This window comes from Balaenoptera acutorostrata, chromosome 14 (genome assembly GCF_949987535.1).
Source record: "Balaenoptera acutorostrata chromosome 14, mBalAcu1.1, whole genome shotgun sequence".
NCBI classification, from domain to species: Eukaryota; Metazoa; Chordata; class Mammalia; order Artiodactyla; family Balaenopteridae; genus Balaenoptera; species Balaenoptera acutorostrata.
In genome coordinates, this window is record NC_080077.1 from 50,857,263 (window position 1) to 50,869,705 (window position 12,443).

The window sequence follows — 12,443 nt, forward strand, 5'->3', positions numbered from 1 at the left end:
TCAGCAGCTAAAAATAAAGTGCTATAATTAAGCAGTATTGGAATGTCTTCATTTGACAAGTGTGATGTACAATTTGAGTATACAACCACCTTTTTGTTAGTTTTTTCACAGAACAGGAAATTCCACATCCTGAACACCTCCAGAAGATACAAATATTTGTATATATATGTACACATGTATACACTGTATATGTAAAGTGCCAACAAGCCTCTTTGTCCTTGTGAGTTTGTTGTGCTTATGTTTATTCTCTCTTTCCAAAGTCAGAGTCACACTATGGGATCTCAGAGTCCATCAGCAGGCACGGAGAAGCTCACCAAAGGCTGGCTTGTTGGGGGCGTGGTGTTGGTTACAGGATGGCGGGAGCCTTCAGACCTCACTGGGGGACCTGGAGCGGAAGGGCACTTTGGACTGGAAACAGCCACAAAACAGGAGCCACAGGGCGCGTTGGATCTCCTGGTTGCGGAAGGCATAGATGATAGGATTGATCATAGAGTTGTAGGTGGCGGGCAGCAATGTGGCGTAGGTGTAGACAGCTGGGTCCTCATGGCTGCCTACCACGCAGTAGATGGCAAAGGGCAGCCAGCTGGCACCGAAAGTGCCCAGCACCACGGCCAGCGTACCCACACCCTTTCTGGTGGCGGCAAGGTGGGGCGGTGCCAGGCAGTGCTGCTGCAGCGCAATCTGGTGCGCGTGACGCCAGACCACCTGGCAGATGCGCACGTACAGGTGCAGCATGATGCCGAAGACCGCAAAGAAGGTGGCGGAGAGCAGTGCCACGTGGCTGCGCGTCAGCGGGCGCACCACGCTGCAGGCGGCGCGCTCTGCCAGGCAGTTCCAGCCAAGCACCGGCAGCAGCCCAAGGCCTAAGGACACTGTCCAGGTGGCAGCAAGAAGGAGGTGTACGCCCAACAGGGTCCGTCGCGAGTAATAGGTGAGCGCGTTGTAGAGGGACAGGTAGCGGTCCACCGTAATGGCCAGCAGGCTGCTGACGGAGGCAGCGAAGGAGGCCACGAGGAAGCCCACAGTAAGCAGGCTCACAGTCTCCGAGGGCAACATGTACTGGAATACGAAGTGCAGAATGAGACCGCAGCCCGCCAGCAGGTCGGCGGTGGCCAGGCTGCCTACCAGCACGAACATGGGCGTGCGCAGCGCAGGTGTGGACGCGATGAGCGCCACCACCAGCGCATTTTCGCCTGCGATCACCGTCCCAGACACGCAGAGCAGTACGTCCCATGGATTCACTGAAGACAGCAGTAGCCCCGGCGGCCCCGCTGGCAGCTGCGAAGACAACTCCAGCGACGCATTAGCTGCGCCGCTGCCCCCCAGCGCCGCTGCGGCTGCGGCTGCCGGGGGCCCCCATTCACCGGTGTCCCGCGCTCCTGCTGCGGTGGCCGCTGCCGCCGCACTCTCGGCCGCCACTGCCACCACCCGGGAGTCGTTGAGCGAAGATGAGCTCGCGTTCATCACGGCGGGACGCTACACCCTGCGTGGAGAGGGAGAACAAGCGTCAGGTGTGCGGTTTACGCCGCCCGGGTACTTCGCCGGGCGCTGCTCCCCCACTCATATTGCCCATCCCACCCCGGGACCCCAGAGCAGAGCGAGGAAGCAGTGGTTGAGAGCCAAAAATAAATTGACCTGTTGAGTGAGTGAGCGTGTGAGTGCAACGCACAAGGGATTCTCGTACTGATATCTGAATTTTTGCACAGATATACACACGAATAACACGCACTCGCATACACACAGATCACGTAAGTATGCCTGTGTTTGCACACGCATCTTGCGCACCAAGCTAGTAGTGTCAGCCTCAGCGAGTGCCGCCCTGGCTCTGACCGGCTCGGTCAGGCGCTCTCCTCAACTGGGAGGCGGAGTAGCTGTCCGCGGTGCTGAAAGCGAAGTTTCTGCGACCGTGGAGCACAGCGGACCCCGGAGGCCAGAGACCCCTGGGAAAGCGGTTTCGGGGGAGAGAAGCTAGGATGTCTGTGTAGGTGGAGGGTGTGTGGCGTCATGCTTGGCTCCAGGAAGGAGCCATCCCCCGGCCATCCTTCACCCCTTCCCCTCTGCACACCCTCAGAGTTCCTTTAGAGAGCCGGGCTGCTCACCTGGGGAGTCAGGGCTTCAGGAAATCGCTGATCATGAGCGCTGTGGCTGGGCGCCAGGCTGCGCTGCCCGCGCGGACAGAGCCGACGCCTGAAGGAGGTGGCCGGGACGGCGCGCAGAGGAGTGCGGGGCGCTGGTAGCTGTGCCGGCGCCGCCGAGAGTTATAGAGACACAGTCAGTACAAGAAAAGGCGGTTACGAGCAGCGCGCCCGCTGGAGATTGACAGGCAGGCGGTGGTGACGTCAGACTCCTGTTTCCAAGGTGCAAGCTAGGCACTCGCTTTCCTCGCCCGCCCATCAGCAAGCTCCCTCACCATATACCCTCTCCAAAGGATGTCTCAGAGGGTTCAAGGAGGGAGGAGAAACCAGAGGGCCGCCGCCGGCCCGGAGCCTCCAGGAGTGGGATGGAAGAAAGAGGCAAGGGAGAAAAAGAGTGAAGACTAAGGGCAGGCAAGGAGGGTGAGATGGGAGGGGAGCGATGAGGGATGAGTTGCACTGGCCAGGCTGCAAGGCCCCGAGTCAAAGGTCACTGAGGGGGCCAGGTTGAAGAAAAAGGCCTGGAGAAGGGGGAGGTTGGGGGCAGAGAGGCCCAATCGCACGCAGAGTTGCTACCTTAAAGGAAAAGTACTGTTTGGACGACAGGAATGAACTGGTGTGTGTGTGGTGGGGGAGGATGAGGTTATTTTTAAAGGATGTTTTAAGGATGTTTCTGGTACAGTGTGTCAGCTGAGTAGAGCCAGAGGAGAAAAGCCAAGTTGTGGGGAACAGAGAAAAGATGGGACAGTTGAGGAAAACAATCTCTTCTTTTGAAGGTCACCTGTGCAATCAATTCCTCTCTCTCCCTCCATTTCTTCCTCTCTCTCACTGTCTTTCTTGGGCTCCACACAGCAGGCTTCACCATGATCTTCCCAGTCGAATGTTTCCCAACTGCACTAGCTCATAGTGCTCTTGGACCTTGCTCCTTAATTAAAGACCAGGTCTGGGTCTTGTTAGAAAAGAAGAAAACAGCAAAATGTGATTTACTTTGCTGGCAACAGACTTTGCCCTGTTAATTAGTACCCTATAAAACAAATTACAGGACGAAAATAGTGATAACTCAGCTGCACCAGACTTCAGTAGGCAGGAGTTTTATTTTCAGCTCTGATAAATCATCCTTTTGGTTTAAAGGTGCTTTGTTTTGTCAGTAAAATACAAGTATTAGACTTCTTCTTTTTTTAACTACCCAGAATCTCCAATAGCTGTACTTGGGAAAAAGCTAAAATAGTTGACTCCATCTAAGACTCTAGAATAAATGATTGCATACTGGCATGATGGTATTATGCCAGAGCCACAGACATGATTTTCAGGGACCACATGCTCTGGGCAAGGTGAAAATAGACAACATTTGTTACTGGTGCTTCCTCTACTTTTCCCTGTATACCTTCTTCCCTCTCCTGGCTTCACTTTGCCTCTACACCCAGGGGCCTAAAAAGAACAAAATATATTCAGACTGTCTACAGGCTGGAGTGGAAGGGGGATTTTTATCCTGGTCTTCTCCCTCTAAAAATGGCCTCCAAGTCCAGACTACTCCTGCCCTCCTGTCCCTGTGCAACTGAACTTAACTAAAGAAAAGAAGGAAAACTATAGGACCATTCAATTCTTTGCTGCAATAGCCAGTGTTGGCCCATAAGATGAGTTTACATACAATTTCTCCATTTGGGGAGTTTATAAAATTCTTATGAACCTTCAAATTGGCTGAAGTTCTAAGTTTCTGGAAAGTATCATTTTGAGTTTCAGTAAAAGATTGTCAACTAAAAGCCAAGAATGTTATTTCAGAGCTGTCAAGCAAGCTGTCAAACCACTGTAATCACATGTTAATTGCAAATTTTTCTAACAATTAGATAAAGGCCCAAGGGAAGGAGAATCCTTCTTAGTGTCTGAATGTGTTACATTTTTTTTTTCTGTATTTCTTTTTTTTTTTTTTTACCTTTGGGTTTATTTATTTATTTATTTATTTATGGCTGTGTTGGGTCTTCATTTCTGTGCGAGGGCTTTCTCTAGTTGCGGCAAGTGGGGGCCACTCTTCATCGCAGTGTGCGGGCCTCTCATTATCGCGGCCTCTCTTGTTGTAGAGCACAGGCTCCAGACGCGCAGGCTCAGTAATTGTGGCTCACGGGCCTAGTTGCTCTGTGGCATGTGGGATCTTCCCAGACCAGGGCTCGAACCGGTGTCCCCTGCATTGGCAGGCAGATTCTCAACCACTGCGCCACCAGGGAAGCCCCAATGTGTTACATTTTTACATGTCACAATGCAATAGAAAGTATGAGATTAAAGTTGAGCAAGCAGAGATCCTGTGTTTCAGACATCTTCAGGCTTTCACTATTGCCAAGAAGGGACTGACTTTTCAGTAGTTTCAGGAGGAAGACAACACCCGTATAATCATGTACATAAATGCTGGTTGAGGGTTTGTAGACTGTCTTTTGGTCGTGCCAGTCTGTGGTTACCTCTCTCAGATGCTAGACTGGATCCTGACAGCAGACAGGCACATTCCTTCAAGCTCCTCCTTATCTCCCCCACACCCACCTATCTCCTGGGAGGCAGAAGATGGGAAAGAAGAAAGGTATGGGTTCATTGGTTATGGATGGGTATTAGATGTACTTCATTGCCACTCTGCCCACAGCTCCTCACAAGAACCTGCCCTTCCAGTAGTCTCCTAGAATGTTCAGCCTGTGAACAATGTGACAATTCCCACCCTCAGCCCAGCTTATGGGAAGAGACTGATGCTTGACCCAAGGCTAGACAAGACCAGCCATCATTTGCTGGACAGTGACCAGATTCCCTCCCTGAAAATTTGAACTAAGAAACATTGTGACAATGGTCAGTCAGTGCTGGGCTCTGGACCTGAAAGATCATGATAAGTTAGGGCTGCAGCACTCATGTTGAGCCTTGTGTGAAATGAGAATCAGAGGAAGACAGCTGCAATGGAAGAATGAAGCAGATGTGCAGAGAGGAACAGAGATGAGGGAGATCAAATGAGTGAGAGATGGAGGGAATGACCTCAGTCCCTGAGTATCTGGTTGCCAGCTCTGGGAGTCTAGATCCCTGGATCCCTGGAAATTAGTATTTGTAGTTTCTACTACAAACCTTAATAATCTTGAGGTTTCTTGAGTGGGTTTCTACTCTGTGAATCTTTGATACTTGACTGAAACACACAACTAAATGTATTATTCATCCACCAGGTTGTCTGATCCTGGTTATGTTTTGGGATGTGCAGTGTTTGGTTTCTGGCTTATAGGCACAGGTTAAACTCATTACCACCCCTGTGACACACCCAGCATATCCTTTGGTGCCTTTATATTCCAGTACCATCCAAGTGTAAACACAAGGAAACTTTCCTTCTCTGAGGTTATGCCCAGGAATCACAACCTCTCAACCACAACTCTTTCTCTTGCTCCCCTGGCTATCATCTCTTGCCCATCTCAGGCTCAGCTAGTGGTTCCCAACCCTGGCTGCACATTAGAATTACCTAGAAAGCTTTTTAAAACTACCGACTCCTGGATCTCTCACCCAGAGATTCTGATTCATTTGGCCTGGAGTGAGGACCAGGCACCAAATTTCCTAAAGACTCTAATGGAAAGCCCGGGTTGAGAACACTCATCTAAGCAATCATACCATCTCATTGTCAGTTTAGCATGCAGTGAAACTCCTGAAAATTGTAGATTGGAGTTTGGAATAGTTGCAATAAGGGAATTTTAGCAACAATCCAGCTTCAAATCACTTAGTTTAATTTCAGATTCAGGACACTGACCAGTCCTCTGTGACCTTTAATTTTCCACACTCAGAATAGCCTTCTTTATGGCCCAAGATGAAAGCTGGACACTTGGTTCCCTTTTGGCCCTGATGAACTCAATAGCCCCATCAAGGAGCTCTAAATTCTGGTTGCCCTGGACTCTCTATTTTTCTGTAGCTCTCAGGTATTTTCCCTGTTCCTTATTCTGAGTTCACAGCCACTTCCCAGGTGTGCCCTCTCCTGGCCCAGATCTTTGCAAATCAATTCTATTTTACAAAATCAGAGCTGAAGTCAGCCAAGCTGTCTAGACCTTATAAAACTGGGTTGGAAAGACCCTTACCAGCAATTCTGGCCTCTCTCTCTGGGCATCCATATAAACACACACACACACACACACACACACACACACTCGTGCGCACACACGCACTCCCTCTACTTGGTTCTTAGAAATAAAAAATACAGTTTTCTTCTGGGAAGTATAGGTCTATTTGCTGGTACACAGATACTTGTGCTGACAGCTCAGGAAGAGAGCAGGTGCTTAGCGAGATGTATGAAGCCATTACTAAGAACGGTTGTTGCTGAAAGAGGCAGGAATCACAAGGGGCATTGAATACTCTAAATTGTTTGGCCAGAACCAGGGTTTTGGATGGAGGTAATCTTCTGGGGACACATGCTGAGACAGATGAATGATATTAAAAATGTCTCCTTTTCTCTGCCTCCACCTGTCCCCATGGTTTCCTCTCCCTCTAAAGCATCAACGATGGGTCATAATGTCCAAGGTACCTACCTCCTCAGCATGTCCAAACAAATCAGGGATACTCCTGCTTCATGCCAGGTGAGCAGTCATCACTCCAAAGGGCTGTTATCCTGGGAGGTCAGCATCACATGATATTCCCACCAACTTTAGAAAAGGACCAGACTACATTATTATTATTACATGTCCACATGATGCAGAACACTGTGCAGGACAGTTGACATTTTTTCTTTAATTCAGTTGGTGAGCAACACCTCTTTTTTTGCATGAGAAACAAATCAGAAAAAATAATAACATTTAAAGACATGTTCTTGTTCATAAAGAGTGAAAATAACTTTACTGAGTTTTGTGGAGATATGTATAATCTTACAACTTAGATTACTAGCTGAATATGAGAATGATAAAGTTGGTTCTATTGGTCTATTTGAAAATTAACAAGGAGGTAGTCTTCTAATCTGCTGTGCCCTACTTTTTCAAAGTGCTTTGAAGCTCACACAGTGGGTTCATACTCATTACCTCATTTTATTCTTTGAAACAATTACATGGAGTTTGGGGTTATTTTCTTTGCAGATGTGACAAGTGAAGTTCAGAGAGGTGAAATGAGTTGTCCAAGGGCACACAGGTCACCAGCAAGTACATTGTGTACAAGATAGCAACAATTTCATGGGAAAGCAAAACAAACATGGATTCAATGTATGCAAAGGTATGTAGACTCCAAAACTCAAAGAGGCCTTACCTTGGATAGATGTATCCAAAATGATGGAGGTTATATGTTATAACTTCAAAATCACTATGAGCAGCAGTTGATAGATGACTTTTTTTTCTGTTTTGTAAGCTGCTTTTAAAATGTAAAAAAAATTAAAGGGAATTTTGAAAAAAAAACTTTCATCCATATTCCCATCAGCTAACCAGGATTGCTTTTCCCCCCAAGATTGTAAACTTCTTGAGGGGATGGACAAGTTCTAATTAATCTTTTCATCAGTATGATCTGTCACAGAGGAGGTGCTCAATACATGTCTAGTGAATGACTGTTTCCAAAATTTATCCACACGCATATATATTTGATGTAGGTATATTGCATAGTATGCATGTACTATATGTACAGTGCACAATTTAAGTTTTCACTTTGTAATAAAGGGTATGTTGTCAATATTTCTATATGTTGTATTATAATTATTTTTCATACTTTTGCGTAGCCATTCACTCATTCAATAAACACTTATTGAGTGCCTACTACATGCTAAACAGTGTGCTAGAAAATCAAGATGGCACAATAGGTGCCTGTCCTCAGAAACAAGTAAATGGATTCTGTGACAAAAGTGTGGTACATACTTATAAAAAGAGGTGATCACAGGAGTAATGGGGACACTTGAGAGAAGGCTATCACCCAACCTAGAGGAATCAGGAAAGGCCTCTCAGAGGAGATGATGGAGATGATGTCCAAGCTGAATCTTGAAGGATGAGTAACAGTCATGGAAGGTAAGAAAGACATGCAAGTGTTCCAGGCAGAAGGAGCTGCATGTGCAAAGGCATGAGGTCAGGTGAGGCTGGTGCAGGTCGCTGGGACTGTGGGCAGTTAACTGTGGCTGGCATGTCAGATGAAGAGGGCAGGAGCATAGGTACATCAGATAGGTTGGGCCAACTCATGAAGGGCCTCCTACGTTATGGCAGAAGTGAGATTTTATCCTGAAGGTGATGGGGAGCCAGTGACAGACGTTCTTAAGCAAGGTGGTCGATATAATCAGATGTGGGTCCCTCTTACAACCCATGGAGGCCCCACCAACAACTATACAGTGAATGGAGTAGAGAAGGGCAAGAATGGGGTTAGGTGAACCTGTTAAGAGGCTGTTGCAGTGACCTGTACAGGAGATTCTGAAGGCTTAACAGTGGGTAGTGACAGCAGCGACTGGAGAAGCTGATGGATCCTTCACATGTTTTGGACATTATATTAAAGTGTATCTAGCTGCTATAAAAGATAGTTCTACAAATCTTGGTGGCATAACATACTAGAGGATTGTCTCTTACATGAAACCCAAGACAGGCTTCCTGAGCAGTAGACAGCCTTTCACATGATCAATCAGGGACCCAGCTCCTTCCGTCTTAGCTCTACCCTCCTCTAGGACTTCAGAGTTTTCAGCATTAACCATTTGAGCATTTCACCATTCTTGTGATTGGGAAATGAACTTGGAGTATTTTATGGGACATTCCTGGAAGTGGAATGGTAGACAGACACAGATAAAGGGAGAGAAGGTATGAAGGATGACTTCCAGTTTTCAGGTGTGGACAGGAATGGGATTGGAGAGGGGCAGAATGGCTAATGCAATTGTGGACATATTGAGTTTGAGGTAGGACATCCAGCACGGATCTCCAGTAGGATGTTAAATAGAGGGGTTGTTCTGAAACTCAGCAGAGAGTCTAGATTGGAAAAGCAGATTAAGGTGCCATATACGACTACTACTAAGGCTACCATTCGCTGAATGTGTGCCGTCTGCTAAGGTGCCCTGTGGGTGGACCCTATTATTATCTTCATCCTACAGAAGAGAAACTGGGGATTAAGGGGTGAAGTGACTTCTCCACATGGTTGGGAAGTGAATCTGAATGCCATTCCTCTGACTCCAGTTGAAGGGAACTGATACACCTAAGTGAAGAGAACCAGGGGTGGTCCCTACAGCATGGATGGAGGAAGAGATCACCACAAAGGAAGTTGAGAAGAACAGTCAGAGAGGCAGGACATATCATGGAAACCCAGCCTCAGTCAGAGAAAAGAGAGTGGGTATGGAAATCAAAGGAAGAGTGAGTTTCAGAAGGAGGAGAGTCAACTTATACCCAGACAGGTCAAATGAGGTAAGGTCAAGGAAGAAAAAGTATTAGCTGAATTTAGCTAGGAAGTTATCGGTGACTTCAGTAAAAGGGCAGGAATGGCGGGCAGCCAGGAGAAAGTGAACAGGCTGTAAAGGAGGGGTGAGAAAGGGGAGTGCGATGTCTTTAAGAAGTTTGACTTGGAGGGGAAGAGAGTAACAGAGCAGTGGTTAGATAGAGATGTAAGTTCAAGGGAGAGTTTACTTTTAAAAATGGAAGAGATTTGAAAGGGAAAGAGATGGCTGAGAGGCCAAGGTTGATTTCAGAGAGAGTAGCTATTTGAAGGAGTGAGATGGTAGAGAAGATAGAGAGGGTCTGAAGACAGGTGGAGAGATTAACCTGCGAAAGGGACAGGGACGGGAAGGATGAGGAATGCAGGTGGGGCCGTACATGTAAATTTTAAGTGGGGAGCCAGGAAATCAAGGGATTGCCTTCAAATTCCTTGTGAAGTTTGGGGAGGAGGACATCAGCTAATAGTGAGCTGACAGATGGAAGGGACTTTACAGTTATCATTTTGATGGCTGCACAATATTACATTGAGGACATAGAACAACATTTAATTGACCAGTTCTCCTAATGTTAGACTTTCAGATTGTTTATATGTGTGCCATTGTAGATAACCCCGCAAAGATTACTTTCATGCACATAATTATTTTTATTTGTGTGATTATCTTGATATGAAAATTGTCAGCCAAAGGGCAGAAACACTTTCATGGCTCTTGAAATGGACAGCCAAATTGCGTTTCAGAATGACTGTAATAGTTTACAATGCCAATAGCACTCTGTGAGCATACCAGTTTCTCTGCAGCTTTTGTAGCACTGGGTTTTATTATTTTAAAACATTATTTCAATTCAATGGGCATAAGTGGTACCTCATTAAAGACTTAAATTATATTTATTTGATGACCACTAAGGTTGACCATTTGTCTCTCTTTTTTTAAACAAACTGAATTTTCTTTTATTTGAATTATCTGTTCTTAACCTCAGTCTGTTTGGACTTAATGCTATTTTTATATAGCTGACAAAGTTTCCACACAAAAATCGTTTGTGTGTCCGAGTTGAGGGAAATTTCTCCCATTTTCCCTTTTTTAACTTTAGTTTTGCTTGTTTAGGTATATTACATTTTTATAAAGTTTGTTTTTTTAAAAGAAAGATAATATATACTTTGGCTTCTAGCCTGAGAAAGGCACATACATGGCTTTGCAGTAGAATTTTCCTGTCATTTATTAGGGAAGAGAGAGCACAGAGATCTTCTGGGGAGACAGAAGGTTCTGGGAGGGGAATGGGACCTGTGGCAGGCTGCAGTCTCATCTGAGTGTCAAAAGCTCACTCTCTGGCCAAGGTCTGTATGATCTACCTGAGGAGGGTTTGGCACATAAGGACAGCAGAGCCTTTGGGCAGAGCTGGGAGGTCATGGCTCTCAAATTCTGGCACAGACCTCCCCAGCTGGGGTCAGAGGTTAGGGCCTCAGCTGCAAGGGAAGCCAATAGGCTCCGGGCAATGGAATAACCCAGCCAAGAGGGAGCAAGGTACAGACCAGCCCCAGCAATGGCATCCAGTTGGAACACAACCTGCTGCAAACTTTGAGAGAAAAGAAGCCCTAAACAGAGGGGATGGGGAGAGGAAAGTCACAATCACTTAGGCCCTTGCCAGGGGCCAGACCCAGTGCAAGGCACTTTACATGCATGATCTAGTTTTACCCACTTTGCCCCCATGGGACTGTTTTTATTATTCCCATTTAACACACCAGGAAGCAGAGGGTCAAAGGGGTTAACTAACATTCACTGTTACGCAGCTTATAAGAGAGTCCATTTGGTTCTCAAAGTCTCACTTTCCTAAACAATGTCTCAGCTCTGAGAAAGGGACCTTAGATGGTATTGGCGTCAGTACAGTGTGTGTCCTGGGGAGGGGAGATCAGTCAGGCCAGTGAACATATTTTAGAGTGCACAGCAAGTCAAGTGGAGGAGTTTGGATTTGGTGCAAGAGGAAATGGGGACCCAGGGGAGGATTCTGAGCAGAGAGTTGGTTTGAATCGATGCTTTAGGAAGACAGCAGGGAGTGGAGAGCAGAAAGCAGCCTGTTTTTCTATGACATACTTGTGGGCACCAAGTAGATAAAGCAGCCTATTCAATGAGAGCAAGCGGGAATCTCTGAGTTGCTGCTAAGATAAGTCACCTGGGTGCTTATCTGAACTGTAATCCCCTCATCTTTTAAGAAGGATTCTGAAACCTAGGAGAGGTTGCTAAGGGAATAAAGCCTAAGTATCATAAGCAGCAGAATCCATAAAATAATTTTCCCAAATGAGCTCAATTCTCCAGCCAGCAGCAGTTGAGTGTTTGATTGGAGATGAGGAGGGAGCCAGCAGGGATCTGCTTTCCCCTACTCCCTCTAGACTTTCTTCCTGCGTACACAGAGGTGAGTCCCCACCAAGAGTCCTCTTCACACCTGCATTCTCAGGATGTCTACAGCCCCAGAGTTCCTTCAGCCAGGGACCCTACCCTCTCATAGATTCTCAAACTCTCCTGGCTTTTCACTTGATGTAGATTTACACCCTACCCTGAACCCCGAACTGAATGATTCTTCAAGCAAGAATAATTGATTTAAATGACTTGTATAATATGCTTATTTTATAGGTGGAGGTGGATTTAATTTTTCTTTTGAGCTTTAAAAAAAAAGATAGATGTCTACATATAGACATAAAAAGATATTCACAACACAAAACCAAAAAAACAGGGTATACAGTATGAATTTAGTTTTATAAAATAAATTATATATATATATATATTTACATATATATGCTATATATCAAAGTGTTAACAGTGATTACCTTGGAATGGAGGCTATTTTTATCCTTTTTTTTTTTTAATGTGTGCCAGAAACCAATAGCTATCTTCCATATCCATTCTTTCTTTATTCAATAGTAATGGAACCTCCAATTTTATTTGAGCACATGGCCACCTAGAAT

General features: G+C 46.1%; 1 protein-coding gene across 1 annotated transcript; it reads right to left on the minus strand.

Annotated features, from left to right (window-relative positions):
* Positions 1-366: 366 nt before the first annotated feature.
* GPR6 (G protein-coupled receptor 6) lies at positions 367-1,467 on the minus strand. Its single transcript, XM_007190680.2, has one exon. The coding sequence runs from the start codon at positions 1,462-1,464 to the stop codon at positions 367-369; it is 1,098 nt and encodes a 365-aa protein (XP_007190742.2). The 5' UTR covers positions 1,465-1,467.
* Between the last annotated feature and the right edge of the window lie 10,976 nt (positions 1,468-12,443).

Bases quoted from the DNA above. Each gene is read 5' to 3' on its own strand.
- GPR6 (XM_007190680.2), bottom strand. From the start codon at position 1,464: ATGAACGCGAGCTCATCTTCGCTCAACGACTCCCGGGTGGTGGCAGTG.